Genomic DNA, 18,017 nt, shown 5'->3' with positions numbered 1-18,017 from the left:
CATTCTCCAAACCATGGTGTAATAGACACTGTGCTGATTTTTAAAAGCAATCGTACCTCGTATAGCAAGAAATATGGACAAAGCCATAAATAATGGGGACAAAGGCCCAAAAATAGAAATAATTTTTATATATTGCTCCTACAAACTTAGAAAGTTGATAGAATAACAAGTTTTGCATTAGCATGAATTTTCTGAAGGGTATGAAGTGTCAAACTCAAAAGTCTGTCATTATATTCTGACTTCAGTCTTTAATGAATTTGCTGGTGATTTGCAAGAAAACCACAACTTTATAAAAAAATGGATCAAAACTGTGAGGCAAAAATCTGGACAATCTGCGAAGACCTGGACAGTTGAGCGGTATGAAAGCAATACTTATTTACACAAAATTATTTACATCTAAAACTTTTATTTTTTGAGGAAAGTACAAATAACTTTTAATGTTGTGAACAACAAAAGTAATACATTTGACCTTTAGTATTTTTCACCACGTAGTGAATGGTAAACGAATGTCAAGTGATAAATATGTAAAAAATAATAACTAATAATTCTATGCATCCTGAGAACACGGTTAATTTCACAAGATGCCACCTGGAGTGTTATAAAGTGGAATTTACATTGAGATTACAAGGAATACAAAGAAGAATATCAAGGCAGTATAACAGGTAATATGATTTTGTTTAGATTATTTGTAAGGACATTTCCTAAACTGTTTAGTGATTACAGATGTATTGATGCAAGACTTATCAGAAAAAAGGATTAACCATTTTTTAATTTCCTTATCACTTGCATTTAATAGTTTAATAATTAATTGCCTTCTATATAAAAATGCATTAATCAGACCTAGCTGTAAAAATGGATAAATGCAGTCCATAAGCTTATAAGGCCTTTTACTCCTATTCGCAGCAGTCAGGTAACTGGAGAACCAGTTTGGTGCCCTATGTTGACACATATGATTTAAAAAAGTAACAGTCACCATAGTTTTAGAGAAAACATGGAATGGGAAACAACTTTGACTTTACAAATGAACTGCGTAATACCTCAAACTGGTCAATTACCTTATGCATTTACTGTGAAGTACGTAAGCCTCATAGCAATGTTATCATATATTGTGTTGTCTTTGTTGCCAACGTTTTAATAGGAATAACAAATGAGGCGAATTTGATGATTATGCTACTCAAGTTATTTTAGATCCATGTTAATCCTGGTTTATAAGGCATTTTTACAAATGCAGATATTATTTATTTCAGTGCTTTAAAGAAGTGTCTTTTTAGTTTATTTTTGTTAATAATTGTTGTAGAGGTTTGTATATATGGAAAGCTCTTCTAGACTTCCAAAGATAAAATGCAAAGAAAATTAAACCACCTTCTGATACTTGATAAAGATGAAATGAAAGAACGTGATAAAGATTTTACCCAACAATCTGGAGAAAATGAATAAGGCAGATGAATTAACATTCCATACAGTACCAGATGTAGATGACAGAAGGAATAGGACTAGAAAAAGATTGTTCATAGGTTGGTACTAGGCTATCGACCATTGGGGCTATACAAGCCTAGTCATAACAATTCCCTGGATATTTCTTCCCACAATATTAACTTCCCTGGACCCCTGTCTAGCAGGGCAATTGACGTGATCCCCCGGGTGAATTTCCTATCTCCCATCGAATTGTCAAGGTTCTTTTTGAAGAGGGCCAAAGAGGCTTGACATGTATGGGCAGTCTATTCCAGAGACTGGGGAGTCTTTGGGTCAGGAACCTATCCCTCCAGCATGTTTTGTTCATTGTGATGGCAAGGTTTAAATCCCTGGAGCGTGTGGCTCCTGAGGGATTGGGATTTAAAGTGTAACATGTCCAACAGCTCTGGGTTTGACATGGCCTTGTATGTTAAGCAGAGATCACCTCTGAGTAGATGGAATGCAACACAGTATAGGTGGAGTTTTTTTAGATGGTCAGCATACGGCATCTGATTTAGGCCTGTGATTCTTTTAGTGAGGTATTTCTACGGCCTTTCCAGTTGTTGCAGATGTCTTAAGAGGTACATACCAAACAGGGCATTGTATTCTATAATGGGTCTAATGAGGGATGAGTACAGTGGAACAATGACCTCCTTTTTCTGGATGAAAAGCCCTTTGTGATGAGGTGTGCCACATAGAAGGATTTCCTGACTGTTGTGGTGATGTGATTATTGAAGGTGAGACCACTGTCCACCTGTGTCCCTAAGTCTCTCAATCACACTTTTGGTGTTTAGTGTCCTGCCACCTATGTGGTAACTCAAGCGTACATGTTTTTTACCAAAGGGGATAACTATACATTTCTTGGCACTGAGCTTGAGCCCATGCCTCTGGCACCAAGCATCTGCTTTTGTAAGGCCCTTTTGTAGAATATCCACATCATTTGGGGATTCAATAATGGCTCCCTGTTTGCAGTCATCTGCGAACTTTGTTAGCCAGAGTCCCTTAGTGTTGGCTTGTACTTCAGAGAAGTAGATGCCAAACAAGAGCTGTCCCAGGACTGAACCTTGAGATACTCCACTTGTCACTTGTCTGTTGTTGTTTTCATTTATTTATTTATTAACCAGGTATCTCGCTGGGCACAGGTGTACCTTTTCAGGGGTGCCCTTGGAGTACTGTCTAGTTAAGTGACATGCTTAGAGTTAAATGGTTCACAGGTGTAAGCTGAGGGAGACAAACTCAGAAACATCAGACTGGAACTCATTTGTAGCTCATAGCTTTAATGTTCTGAGTTAAACTGACAGACTTCAAAAATTTCTCATTGTTCCCTCTTCAGTAGAAGATTTTAGGCATGCAAATGAGGCCTGACTTAGAGATATGCTGCATCTGCAGAACGGAATAAATCAAGGAGATCTTCAATGGTAAGACAGTCCCCTGACACACCCCAACAACACCTTTTAGTAGGGATATCAAGAAACAGCAGCTTGCAGGCAGGAACAAAGCCAGCAGTGGTACATATGGCCACTCACAGGTTTTTAAACAACTGGCTTCATCTCCTCTTGCAAGGCAGATTGTCTAAGGAACTCATGCTAAAACTGCTCTTAGGACTTCATGCCACACTAAAAGCAAGTAAGTTTGGCCTGGCATACCAAACTATCTTCATAGCATCTGTATAACTGAATCAAGCAGGTTAATCCAGCCAATCTGTGTGCAGACTTTGGTGACTACATATTACAAAAACCACTAGACTGCAGATGGTTGCAGGTTCAAGTAAGGATAACTAAGATGGAAACAATTTTAAGCGTGTGTGTGTGTGTGTGTGTGTGTGTGTGTGTGTGTGTGTGTGTGTGTGTGTGTGTGTGTGTGTGTGTGTGTGTGTGTGTGTGTGTCTGAGAGACAGACCGTGTCTTTACTTGCATGTCTGTGACATTGTGTTATATTTCATTTTTTTGCATGAAGCTTAAAAATTCAGATATCTATTGGCTTTACCTGGCTTCAGTCACATCTGTTGAGTTCCCAGTGCAGTTATACTGGTATACGTATCCAGCTGAACAGTCAATTGTAGAAAAATCTGGTCGGCAGACAGCCAAGAAATGAGGCCGAAGTCGTCCAATGGCAAGCTTAGCCATGTTGGTGAGGGACTGCCCAACTGTGCAGCCAAACAGGAAAGCACCGATCTCTTTGTACAATCGAGACAAATAGGGGTTTGTGACAAATGATCTGGAAGCTTCTTTCAAGTGGCAGATCCTGTAGGTTTCCACTATAGTAATCTGAGAAGAAACAGTCAGTGTTAGTATCAATACAAACTGAAAACAATGTCATACAGCATTTGCTTTATGCCCTTTGCAATACCTATTATCCACATCTGTCCTTTTTCCTTTATCTCCATTTATATCCCTTCTTCTATCTTTCTGTGTTGCACTTCCTACATATTCTCCCCCAGAATCGTGTTGCATTTCTCTCTGTCTTGTGTTCCTTTCCTCTGTTATGCTTTCCCTTCAGAGTTTGTCAGACATTCCTCTGTCCAAGGTTTCCTCCTGGCCTTGAATTTTTTCCAATTCTCTTTTGCCCACTTGGATAGGAACATCTCTTTATCCCTGCATACTCTAGTTTACTGCTGTAGGAGTTCTGTTTGGAAACATTGCTGATCTAATCATTCAGTCTCACTTTGTATAGCATTACTACCACTATCCCCTACAGTTTGCAATGTTTTACCTTTGTTCATAGGTTAACAGTTGAATACTAGGCTAACTGCTCTGAAGGGTCATTTTAAGCCTAGCCAGTAGCCCGTGGTCAGAACCAAATTCTGTACTTTCTGTCTAGGGGGTGAAGACCTTAACCAATATGCCAACCTCACCCCTGTCAATCATTCTCCAACCCAATATCTCTTTAGAAGCTTTTGCTTGTCTCAAAGCTTGATACTTTGTAGTCTAACGTTTACCTGTGTAACGTAAAACTAATGTTGACTCTTAATAATTCTTTCACTGTTTTTGCAGCTTGGAGACCTTTGACTGTAGCAATTCCCCCTGCACTTAGCTGTTAAGGAATTTGTTAATCTTCAACTCTTATTCCATTCAAAGTAATATTTCTTCCAGTAGTTCTGTTTTATGTAATACTTTTTAGTGCCAGCAATATGTTTGCATCGCATTTTTGTAAACAAAAAGTGGAATACTTTTCCTTTTATTATCCAATACCTCAAGTCATCATCCTAAAAATCACAAATATGTGAAACTGTGATTGAGAGCTTACTCCACAAATCTCCACACTAAATGTCAAATTTGTGGGGGTGAACTACATTTGTGACCACAACTGAACTTGATCTCCAGCAAGCCTGGAGTATCTAAGCTGCCATGACAAATTAGTGTGTGCTTTGAATTATATGCCTTGAAAGAGAAAACATTATGCCTGCTATGGTAGCCTAGTAAAAGCCTGAAATTACAGAAGGCACAAATTTATGTAGATGATGACTTTTCTGTGTTTACTTGAGAATATGAGTGCAGTTTAGGCAAGCTATGGGAACATGTAGAGCCAGAGGGTTTAAAAAATGAGATTTGTGTTTAGAGCAGGATAGGAGCCAGTATAAGCCAGTTAATGGATTGGTTGGGATGTGCACTTACATTTCTATTAAACAAACATATTGGGAACTTTGCAATAATCACTTACTCTGGGATTTCCTGTGAGCATTGTATAAATGGATGACAAGCTTTCGCTTAAAATTTCAAAATCATAGAATCACAGAAAATAGAAGGCAGCTGGGCCTTTTGAGCATTTAGGCCTTGCCAGTCCCCACCCTAGATTTTCCAGTCTTTCTCAAAGAGCAACATGCCAGTCATGCTAGGGCTACATTTCTGGATAGCTATCTGGTTGGTTGAGTCTTTTTGAAGGAGGAAAATGTGTCTCACTGCTTAATTTGGAGCAGATGTCTGTTTGATAAATTTTTCTCTCCACCATGTTTTGTTTATTTAGAAAAAATGCCACAAACCAGTGATGAACTCCATGAAAAAATAGTAGAAACAGCAACCCCAGTTGATAATCCATGTTGAAACAACAAGTTGCTGAAGGCTTCAATTCACACCAAACTGCTACAGGACAGCAAAGTATGTTAGCGCTTTCACAGTGATAAACATCGCTTCATAAGACAAACCTACATCTTCAACAGTCAGTTATATACACAAATTTAAAACACAATAAACCAATTACAACTAACAACCACTTTAAAATCACACCCCCTCATCAAGAAGTATACAAACTTAAAGTAAAATCTTAATGCATTACTCTAAAGCATAGCCCCATCACTTCAGCTTCCTGGATTTCAAAACAGGTTTCAATGGCACTGAATCATTCAGTCCAAGCACACGATGAGCCCCCAGCCTCAGACTCCACTGCAGTTCAATATTCTCAGTTCTATTTGTCAGGTCACCCATTCTGACATTCTCTTTCAAAACATGGAAAACTTGAAAAGTGAAAACGTGCTCTTTCCCTGCAAGTGATGTATGTTTTATTAATTTGCTGAAGCAGGTTTAGATCCATGGTTCTAGTAATAGTGGGGCTTTACGATTTGTGGAGATATGACAGGATTAGACTACTGTATCCCTAACAGCCATAAAGGAATATATCCTGGTGCAAATCAATACTTTGTTTTTAAGAGTTCCAACTTCAGGAGTCAAATGGGTTTCAAGCTTCAAAACCTTTATTCATAACGCATACACAAATCAATAGTGCCTTGGAATAATGCCATTAAGGTTAAATGCATCTCAAAATCACATTACCTTGAAGGCACTGTGCCTTACCTTTGCCTTATTATCATTCTGTTACAGAACTGCTGTTTATGTGTTCTGTGTATGTATATCTTGTCATTATGGTCTTGGTCATGGTTGAAAAGGGTCCATGAACCACCTCGCTTACCCAATCAACAACGAATAAATAAACAAACATAAAGTTGAGTAATTATCTGCATTTCATGTTGACCACTTTATAACTATATGCAGAGACTATTACTTTTAAAAAGTTAAAGATCATGTCCAAAGGTGTTTTTGCCCTTTAGTTTTGCTGTATTTAAGATTTCATCATGTAAAGTGGACTTTTTGGTATAAAATAGGTATCTTTTACTTAGTTACCTCAGTTAAATTATATATATTCCATTTAATAAACTTGTGTTTCCATTTACTGTAAACTGAGCAGCTACCCAATTACTTTTTGATTCCAGGCCATCTGACCCCACCTTCTGATGGTGTTTTCTGTAGTCTGCATCAGAATTTAACACATAAGGTGACATAGAATACAGCAGAATCAGTCAGTCAGAGAATTAATCAAAAAATAAAGAATAGTTGTGTAAAATCTTACCGTAACCATAGATGTCCTTCTCTTCTATATGCTGCAGTATTCATAACATAAGGGAGTCTGCCTCCGGCTGACTCATACATCAAGCTAGTATCCAAAAGTCTTTATGCTACCGCAAGGTACATGCTACACTGCACAACATAACATGTACGTCAGCCATAAAGAGAGTGACATTGGGTATAAAGCAGACATCAGCATGCACCTACCTCAGAAATGTACGCCACCCAGCACCAGCTTGAGATCCACATCAGCAGATGAGCTAGGCAAGCATCACTAGGAAGGCAGGGTGGGGAGCAATACTGTAGCATACAGAAGAGAAGGACATCTGGTTATGGGAAGATTTTACACAACTATTCTATGTCCTTCTATTCATATACTTGCAGTATTCATAATATAAGGGAGAATGCCAAAGCTCAAGCTTGGGACAGGTTGAGAGGAGGATGAGCTGATGCTTTTTCTACAAATCCATGCAGGATTGTTCTTGCAAACCCAGCTCTGGACTTGCAGATGGTGTCAAGCTTGTAGTGTTTAGCGAAAGTATGGACAGAGGACCATGTAGCTGCATCCAGTATGGAGCCAGTGTCCAAACCTTTAAAGAAAACCACTGAGGAAGAAACTGCTCTAGTAGAGCGAGCCTTCACTGGGGAGGAAAGAGTCTTGCCAATATAACAAAAGGAAATAGCTTTAGAAATTCAGTTGGAAATGCTTTGATTAGAAACTGATTGACCCAGAGCTCTTGGGTGGTAAGAGACAAACAGATGATCATCTTAAAAAAAGGCTGGGTTTTGTCAAGGTAGCGTCTGAGCTGCCTATGCACATTTAAAGTGTGCAATATATCTCACAAGGACACTGAGGGGAAGGGAAAAAATGTAGGAAGGTTAATAGACTGACTTAGGGAAAACTCATTTACCACTTTGGGCATAAAGGTAGGGTTAGTGCCCAGGGAAACCCTACTTCTATGAAAGACAGTGAAGGGGGGTTTGGACATCAGGGCCTGTAACTGTGAAACCCTTCTTGTAGAGGTAATGGCCAGTAACAAAACCATTTTCCAGGTGCAATGCTGCAAGGAAGACTGGCTTGCTGGTTCAAAAGGTTCCAGTGTAAGCTTCTCTGCACAAAACTGAGATCCCAATGAGGAAGTATTTTTTTTTCCTTGGTAGTCTGATATGAAGGACACCTTTAAGGAACAGTTTTGCCTCTAACCTAGAGGCCAAAGGTGGAAACATAGGCAGACAAGCATAGATGGCTGAAAGGTGAGTGTCCACCGAAGAATAGGACAACCCAGCCCTCATTAATTCACACAGACAGGACAAGACCACCGGGGCATCAACTGATAGTGGTTGTAGGTCCTTTTTGTGATGCTAGATGGAAAACATTTTCCATTTGGAAATGTAGGATTTCTGAGTTGCAGGTTTTCTTGTCTCCTGCAGAACTTGTAGCACATCCTTTGAGAAAAGGTACCTATAAGGGATTAAAACCCTATCACCCACAAGGTCAGGTTCATGGTTGACAGCTGTGGATGGACTAGGGTCCCCTTGTCCTGAGTCAGTATTTCCATTCTGTGGGGTAACTTGTGATGACTGCCCCTGGTTACATACAGGAGAAGTGGGACCAGTGCTGCCTTGGCCAAAATGGGGTCACCAACAAGATTTTGGCTGATCATGTTGAATCTTCCGTTGGACATTTTGTAGGAGAGGCAAGGGGAGGGCATGCATACAGAAACATGCCCTTCCAAGCAAAGGATACAGCATCCACCTTCCAGACCAGGGGATGTGGAATCCTGGCACAAAATTTTGGAAGTTGTCTGTTCATGGGGGAGGCAAAGAGATCTCTCTGAGGCATACCTCAGCAATAGATTAGGTCCAGAAATACATCCCTGTGCAACATCCATTCATAAGATTGGGTCATGGACCTGCTTAAAGAGTCTGCTACTCTATTCTGGGCTGATGGGAGATAGACTGCCTAAAGGGAGATTTGGCTTTGTAAGGCCAATTCCCAAATGAGTAGGGCTAGTCTACATAGAATGTAAGACCCCCCCTGCTTGTTGATGTACCAAAGAGTTGTGGTGCTCTGTGAACCACCTCAGGACTCCTGGAACTAGGTTGCTTTTGAAGATTTGCAGTGCCAAAACCAGTGCCCTTTGAAGATTTGCAGTGCCAAAACCAGTGCCCTTTGAATATTTGCAGTGCCAAACCAGTGCCCTTTGAAGATTTGCAGTGCCGAAACCAGTGCCCTTTGAAGATTTGCAGTGCCAAAACCAGGCCCTTTGAAGATTTGCAGTGCCAAAACCAGTGCCCTCATCTCCTTTACACTGACATATTCCCGGGCCTATTTGGGAGACCAAACATCTCTTACCCTCCAGGCTTGAAGAGTTACACCCCAACCTGTGTCTGATGCATCTGTGAATAACTGTAGGGAAGGATGGGGTGGTTGCAGAGGTAGGCCAGGGTTTTTGTTTACCTGCAGGATCCATCCTTCTAGTTCCCTTTTTATGCAAGGAAGGAGTGGGATTAGAAACTCTAAAGGATGTGAGTGCTGCATCCATACAGTTCTTAGATACCATTGCAACTTCCTCATGTGTAGTCTTGTTAAGGATATTATGGGAATAGTGGATGTCATGTACCCTAAGAGACGGAGGAAGCCCCTGGCTGTGAATGACTGAAGAGGAAGGATGCTCTGAAAATAGGAAGGCAGGAAGAAGACCTTCTGCATGGGAAGAGAGGCTAGCATTTTGTCTGTTTGTATCCTGCATGTCAGGAAAATGTGATCCTGCGAAGGGGTGAGAGAGGACTTCTGGACGTTTATAGAGCAGAAGAAGAAGAAGCAGAAGACAGAGGTGGCTTTCTTACAAATGCAGGCTTAACCTGGTAATTCCTTTGAAACTGTGGAACTAGAGATACAAGTGGTTAAGGTCCTGTAACTCCTTTCCTTTCTCCTGAAGAGACTTGAAGAGTTTTGCTGCTGAACTCCTAAACAAGGCTTTGTTATCTAAGGGTGCATCCACCAGTTTGGCCTTGAAATCTTTGGGCAGAGGTCGTACCTAAGCCAAGAGTATTTTCTAAGGACCAACCCAATGGCAGTTGCCCTAGCAGAGACATCAGCAGCATCTTAACTGAACTTGATGGAGTGCCTAGTCACTTGTGAAGAAGAATTAAGAAGAGCTGCCAATTTAGATTTTGCTGGGGAATCTGGGATGTCTGACAAAAATATCCCCTGCATCAGCCAGAAAGGCTAGAGAATACTTTGCCATGTGAGTCTGATAATTTACTGCACAGAAGGCCAAATAAGAAGAAATGTAAGCCTTCTTTCCAAAACGCTCCATGTCCTTAATCTCTTTATCAGAGGGTAACAAGGAAGTGGATGGTAGCATTTTTAAAGCCTTATCCATAGAAACAGATATGGTTGTCAGATCAGCAGCAGGAGCCTTGAAAAGAAAGTGGGAGCCCTCAGGTACCTTATAGAACCTGTCTGGATGCTTGGAGGCAGGAGGCTGAGAGTCTGGACATTTGGAGGTAGCCAATAAAACATCCAGAAAAGTAGACAGGACTGGAGGAATAGCAGAAGGAGATAGAGACTCCATCTGCAAGAGGACATAGTACCTCTTTTGAATGCCTGAAACTTGGGAGCAGTCCCGCTTGAAAAAAACTTTCATTTTTAGAATAGTCTGCAAAAGAAATGTCCTCCCCAGGGGAATCTGTACCACTAGATTCCTCCACTGGGGAGGCATATCCTAAGGGTGAAGCCAAATGGGCGGAGTAGGATAAGGACTCCTCTCCAGAAGAATCCTCCTCCTCCTCCTCTGAGGACGTGTCAACAGTTGTCCTTTTGAAAGTTGTGGAAGGAGAAAAGGGCTGCAGAAGAACAGAAGGAGAGGATTGGCAAAGAGCCATAAAGGCATCAAATAGGCTTTAAAAAAAGCTTGCCAATCAGGGAGCTGCTGAGGTGTAGCAGGAGACACGTGTTTAGTTTTAGCCTTCTTCTTTTTGAGGGATTCCATATGGTGAAAGATGGAAGGACCGGATGTCTGCCTGCATTCAATGATGTCAGAGAGCATATGTTCATTCATCATGATTTCTGTGATGCCAGAAGGACCTTCAGAGACAATGAGCCTGGGTTCTACCTTATCACCCCGACTGGACACCTGCTCTTCCCTCACTGACATGCTAGCAGACTCCTTTCGGGCTTCCTCTGTGGTACCCATTGAAAGTACATCCACCATCTCCAGCACAGTCTCTGGGCCTACACCAGCATTGAGATAAACATTTGGAAGACCGGGCCTATACCAGCATTGAGATAAACAACTGGAAGAGAGTGTGCAGCTGAAGGTTCAGGCCACAATTGTTTGGCCTTTTTCAGTACAGGATCATCTGAATGGCCTGACATCACATCCATCTTGCGTGCTAGGCACTTATGGTGCTGGTTTTCGAAGTATAAATTTAGAGAGGCTAACAGACTCCTGAGGGTTTTAGGGATGAAGGACTTGCACATAGTGCACATGGTGTGGTGATGGTCTAGGCCTAGACAAAAGAGGCAAAGTTCATGGGTGTCTTTATGTGGAATCTGCCTTCCACACTGACACTTGCCCTTCCTAGCTGACACGAACCCAACAAACAAGCAGTAGCAAAAATTTTAAGAATAAAAAACCCCAATGGGTACTTATCTGGTAAATGGAACACAACAGTTCTAGTAAGTGAATGTCTGGAGCAGTCGATCGGACAAGCGGCAAAAAAGTTCTGAGGTAGGTGCGTGCTGATGTCCACCTTATACCTGATGTCTCTTTATGGCCGACGTACATGTTATGTTGTGTGGCGTAGTATCATGAAGACTTTTGGATACTGACCGGACATACAAGGCAGCCAGAGGCAGACTCCCTTATGTTATGAATACTGCAGTGTATGAATAGAAGTACATCTACATGCAGTTATATTCAAGGAAAAGATAAAAGCAAAGTCGATGGCAAGATACTTTCCTAAGTGTATAGCACTTGTCAGAGGCCAGCTACACAGTGCCATTGCTTACCATGGACACCCCAAGCATAAAAAAATAAGCTTTTACCTTTTAAACTACAGCAAACTGCCAACAAGAAACTGCTATAAGTTCATTAGTTTACTTCACATACAGAGTGTTACAGAGCTTCAGTTCTGACTTTAAATGCAATATTAGAAGGTTGAGCTAGATCTGCCAGTTACGACCACTAACTCTTTGCACCCAGGTTTGCTGCCTCCTTTGCCCATCTTAGCTACATCACTGGGGCTTGGCATACGATGTACTAACTCAAATGTGACACTTTAATAAATAGCTATTTACCATGGGATGGTAACTTTTAGGAAGAAAACTAGAGATATGTCAGTTATTGATAGACCTGCTGTAAAGAGCATTTGTGCGTGTGTGTTTGCACTGAACAAATTAGTGATGGAATGAAAACTGTTGCAGTAATCTGTGCAAATGTAAAGATAACAATGTGATGAAGATGCCTTGAAGATTCAATGAAGATAAGATGCAATGATGATGACAATGAATGACAATGAAGATGATGACGACAAAAGATGATTAAGGTGCAATGGAGATGAAGGTGAAAATGTCAATAATGATAAAGAAGATGAAGGTGCAGTAAAACCGACTGCAGAGGTAATGAAAATGCAATGAGGACCGTGGTAATGATACTGTTTGGAGAACACAATGATGAGGATTATGCACTGATGCAAATGACAAAGATGAAAGTGTGATAAAGATGAATATGCAATGATGAAGATGCAACATGCTGCAATGATGACAACGATTAATATGTGATGAAGATGAAGAGGCAATGAATGTGATGAAGGTGATGTCAATGATGAGTATGAGATGGTGATGAATATGCAATGTGCAATGAAGATTATGATCATATGATAAACATAACAAGATGAAATGATGCAACGATGAAGATAAAGAGGCAAGGAAAATGATGGCGCTGATGATGATAATGCAAGATGACAATCATTATGACAGTGGTGAAAATAATAATTCTTCATAGATGATATGATTTAATGATATGATGAAGCTGATGTAATAATGAAGATGAGGCAATGGAAATGATAAAGGTTATACAATGATGGCAACATTGAAGATGATTATGAATATCATACAGTGATTAAGATGAAGAGCTGATGTAAATGACAATGAAGATGCATCATCTTTGTCAGTCTTCTCTGCATCACATTTCTATTATCCTCATCATCATCTTCATCATATCTTCATTATCAGTGTTATCATCTTCGTCATTTTCATTGCATCTTCAGTGCCATCTTCTGCTTTATTTTCGTCACCTTCAGTGCATCTTCATTGTCATCAGCATTGCCATCTTCATTATATTCAGTGCAATTGCACTGTCATATTTATCATTTTCATCATTACTGTCATCTTTGTCATCCTCACTGCCTCTTCAACATATTCATCACAACTTCATCTACAATGTTATTCTGTTTTCATCAACATCACTGCCATCTTAATCATCATCATCACGTCTTCATCGTCATCCTCATGATAATCGTTATCGCTTCTTCAGTATGACAGATGCACAAACTATACCAAAAGCATTCATTCTAGCACTAATCCACTTACAAACTATACCAAAAGCATTCATTCTAGCACTAATCCATTTAATAAATAACACAAACAAATGCCCTTTTTCTGTAGGCTATCATTGAGATAACTCACACACCTCTAGCTTTTTTCCTAAAAGTGATTATCCCAGGGTAGACAATGTTACATCTGTGTCATTATACTGCATGCCAAGTGTAATGCACTTTACAAGGAATCTTATCCTGTCCTAGTTTGATTTTACTTGAATAGAACTGAATTTATTGCTTGAGTTATTATCTGACTTCCTCAGAAAATGGCTGATTTTTCCATTGTCTGGAGACTTTATACATGGAAATTTTTACCTAGATCTTTTTATACACCTTTGATGATGAATAAAATAAATAATAAAGATAATCTATGTAAGAGATGTAATGTAGAAATTAATGCTGACTGGGCTCATATGTTTTATGACTGTATAAAATTGAAAGAATACTGGAAGTCAATTAATGAATTTTTGCAGGCTCTTTTTACAGATAATTTCATTATTTCTAAATCTCTTATATTATTCAACACACCTGTACCTCAAAGTGTTAAAAGGTTAAGCTTCCCTTGTTATGGTCTATTCTAGCAGTGGCTAGGAAAATAATAACTAGAAATTGGATTTCAGATACACCTCCTTCATTCAATGAATTTAAAAATGTTATGAATATAGTGTGCCATATGGAAATAAACACAATTAGGACTAGAACAAATAGAAAAACATCTTATTTTATTGTATGGGATAATTTACAAAATTTGTTAAAAAAAATTTAATTTCAATAGCATGGTATTTTAGTTTAATTAATTGATCTGATTGTAGTGGATGTCTTTGTAAATACTTTAGTTGTTTTGTTGAATATTATAATAATACCTATTTTTAATTACTTGTATAAAATTGTTATGATATTTCTCTTATATGTTAAAACAATAAACCTGTTTTGAAAAAAAAAAGAAAATGGCTGATTTTGTAGTTTGGAAAACAAGTAGTCATTATAAAATGATTGCCCCAACAGCGGTGTCAGCAGAAGGTGGGGTCACATGACATGGAATAAGTAAGTAGCTGGACAGCTTCTCAGCCTATAGTGAACACAAACAAGTTTACTATACTTAATAAATATGGTTGGGGTGAACTAACTTTCTGGAAAAAGAAATGTTAAAAATGTATTACACATGATCTTTAACTCAGTGTGGGCTGTACAGACAGGAAGTTGCATCAAGAGTCAATAAATGACATATTCCATGTTAGTAGAGATGTGCTGAATTTTGCAATTTGTTGAAATGAGGCATAGCAGAGGGATCAGTCCTAATTTGGAGTAAAATTGTATTGCTGATGAGCTGACAAGTGTTTTTTTTTATTTTTAGATGCCTTTATTGAATTACCACTTGTGATATAGTGAAAATTAAATTTATATAAATGTAAACAAACCAGATTAACAAGTTCATATTTATAAACATTATAAGATATCTAATAGTATATATGATGTCTAATCAAAGCAACATTACATAAATTATTCAATTCCTACCTTCTCATAAACTTCACTCCTCCTCAAAAACATTTTTCTGCATGTGTTCTTCCCACAGATTCTTTTGTTTCTATGTAATTTTCTCCCACCATTTTATAAAGATCCCACTTAATCTTCTTTTATCTTTTTTTTCAATATTCACTACTTCAAGTATAGTTGGTTTAGATTTTGATTTACATTTTCTAGTAATTGCTTTTTTGGCAGCCACAGGAAATAACTTAACAAAGCCTTACTATGTCTCAACAATTCAGATCCTGAATTCCAGGTCAAAAATCATTTCCTTAGTTACACCCATTTGGTCACCCAATATTCTTGACAGAATACTCTGCAGGGACATTTTAAAGTTAGCCAACTTATTACACTCCTAAAACATGTCTTCTTAGTTATCTCTTTCTCCTCTAGAACATCTTCAACATTTAGTATCTACCCAAGGAAAAAATTCTTTGGCATCTGTTTAAGGTATAACAGATTTTTGTGCAAACACTTCCAGACAAAAATCCTAATTCTTCTAGACTTTGTTACATATTTGGGAGCCATGCATCTTATTTTATTATTTTGCAAACAGATAGCAGTAGGCTTGATATGGCACACTTTTTAAATTATATTAATACTGTATAGCTAAAGAACCTCTGCTAATACCATTGTGAAGTGTGTGAAGTCAGATGCAAAGAAATATTGTGTTACTACCCTGAGAAGTAAATGGCAAGCATACCTGTCAGCTGTCCAGATTTTCACAGAATGTCCAGATTTTTCCTCATATTTTAGGTCTGTTCCCCTTAAAGTGTTTTTGCTTTTCTGGCAAATTGTTTCAGATTGAAGTCAGAAAATAATGACAGATTTAGTCAACATTTAAGAAGTTGGACTTATGGGGCTTCTCTTATCTAGAATTATATTCTTTATTTACTATTATAAAGACAATAACTTTATGGGTGAATAATAATTACACTGCCAAATGGAAAGAAATACAGGACAGTATTTGTTTAAAATCTAACCATCTAATATATGCACATCATAATAAGATAATTAACAATAACTTTCTCTGACTATTAAAAGATTATTTATTGAAAATCAAAATCAACTAATAAATTCCCCTTATATTTCCATTACATTGATTGGTTTTAGAAAGTATAGATATAAAAATCCAGAATGTAAAGCTTGGCTACTCTTAACATTCCCTATAGCTTATACACAAAATAATATAAACACTTTTAATATAACTACAATGTATTAATTTCAAGGAAAAATCTATTATTCTGGCATCAGTTGATGGACAAAAAAAAAGTTAGATTTATTTATTTATTTATTTATTTATTTCCAGTTTGATTACGGGGGAGGAGCCCGAGCCCATTTTCAGTGGAGGGAGGAAAAAGGCCAAAGAAAGCAAAGCAAAAACAAATACAATCTATAGTGTAAAAGAATATAAAAAAATATATATTGGAATAATATGGAATAACATTACATTGAATAAAAAAAAAGCAAAGCAAATAAAAATTAAAAAACATCAAAAATTCAGGTAGAGATACAATAGATAGTAGTTTTTCAGGTTTGCGGGTTTGGTGTAAGAAAAAAAGAAAGAAGGTTTGTTACTATTTACATAATTTACATAATGAGGTAGAGAGAGAGAGAAAACTGAGATATAGAGATATAGATATATTGATCAAGCAGAAAGAGAAGAGAGAAAAAAAAGAAGATAGTATTAGGGGTAGAGAGTAGAGAAGAAAGGATGAGAGGGGTTCAGGAATTTTTATGTAGATTTATGTAGGATGTAAATCTACACAGATTCTCTAGATTTCAGTTAGAATTTTTTTTTTTAGATAATGAAATGTGGTTGGATATTCAAAATTGTAGATATTCAATAGAGAAAAGAATAAATCTAATGCAATCATCAATAAAAAAGCAGTTCCAAAATTTATAAACCTCTTCACTACTTCGATGCATCAAAATATTACAGAAAAAGGACTTCAAACTAAAATCTATAACACAATTAATTCAGAATAAGGCAAAGAAAAGTATTGGGACTATTTCAAATCCATTAATTATTATCCACATGAGAATTAAAAGAAAAAAATATACTATCATCTTCAAATCAAACCACTTTGTCCTTAAAATGGAAGCTATTTTCTTGGAAATTTATGCGTAAAGTATTCATTACACCACACACAATTGAGTTAATGTCTAAAAAAATTTTGGATGTTGGAGATGTAAGCTGAACACCAAAGCAGATTGGCAGCATATGATATATTAATGCACTATAATAAAAACATTTTGGAATAATATTAATTCTTTTTTACAGGCTCTATTCACTATTCACAGCCAATTTTGTGCTGAACAAATCATTAATCTTATTTAATACTCCAATTCCTACATGTGTGAAAAAAATAAATCATCCTCTGCTTTGGAGTCTCTTGTCAATTACAAGGAAAGTAATTACTAAAAATTGGAAAAGTGAATCAACCCTATCAACAAAATAATTTTTCAATATAGCAACTGAAATTTGTTATCTAGAAATATTGTCAATCAAAGAAAGAACTTCAAGAACCAGCACTTCTTATAATTTGTGGATGAAACTTAAGCAACTGTTAAATAAGCAGACATTGAATAATTCAAATGAAAGATAACTTCATATACTACTTAAATTTTTATACTACTTAAATTTTTCAATCTTTTTACCTTATGTAAACACCATGTAAATAGTTATATGCATTTTTTTATTTTTGTTACCTGTTTTCCTCTGTATGTTTTCAACTTCTGTACATATTGTGATGCTACACTGTGTTATTTTACTATAAACCTAATTAAAAATATTTAGAAAAAAAAGAAAATAATGTCAGACATTTGAGTTCCAAACCATACCCTTTAGAAAATTCATGCTAATACAAAATCTAGTATTCTAACAACTTTCTAAGTTTACAAGAACACTATTTAAAAACTGCCCCTATTTTTGAGCCTTTGTCTCCTATTATTTATGTCTTTGCCCAGAATACTTGCGATAACAGGTTCAGAGGTATGACTGCAAATTGTTCATGATATGCACACTATTAATTTGTTATCCTGTTTTAATTATGTGAAACACAGTAATATTCCTACGTTTAATGAACTGATAGA

General features: G+C 37.5%; 1 protein-coding gene across 1 annotated transcript in view; it reads right to left on the bottom strand.

Moving 5' to 3' along the window:
- LOC122812314 (phospholipid phosphatase 3-like) overlaps positions 1 to 18,017 on the bottom strand; it is a 381,015-nt gene that overhangs the window by 82,044 nt on the left and 280,954 nt on the right. Inside the window, exon 3 of the mRNA XM_044084715.1 lies at positions 3,439 to 3,719. Coding sequence (XP_043940650.1) covers positions 3,439 to 3,719 — 281 coding nt within the window. The remainder of the gene's footprint in view (positions 1 to 3,438; positions 3,720 to 18,017) is intronic.

Source organism: Protopterus annectens, chromosome 9.part0 (assembly GCF_019279795.1).
Source record: "Protopterus annectens isolate FY-2018-M chromosome 9.part0, PAN1.0, whole genome shotgun sequence".
Lineage (NCBI taxonomy): Eukaryota > Metazoa > Chordata > Ceratodontiformes > Protopteridae > Protopterus > Protopterus annectens.
This window is presented reverse-complemented; position numbering and strand designations above follow the sequence as displayed.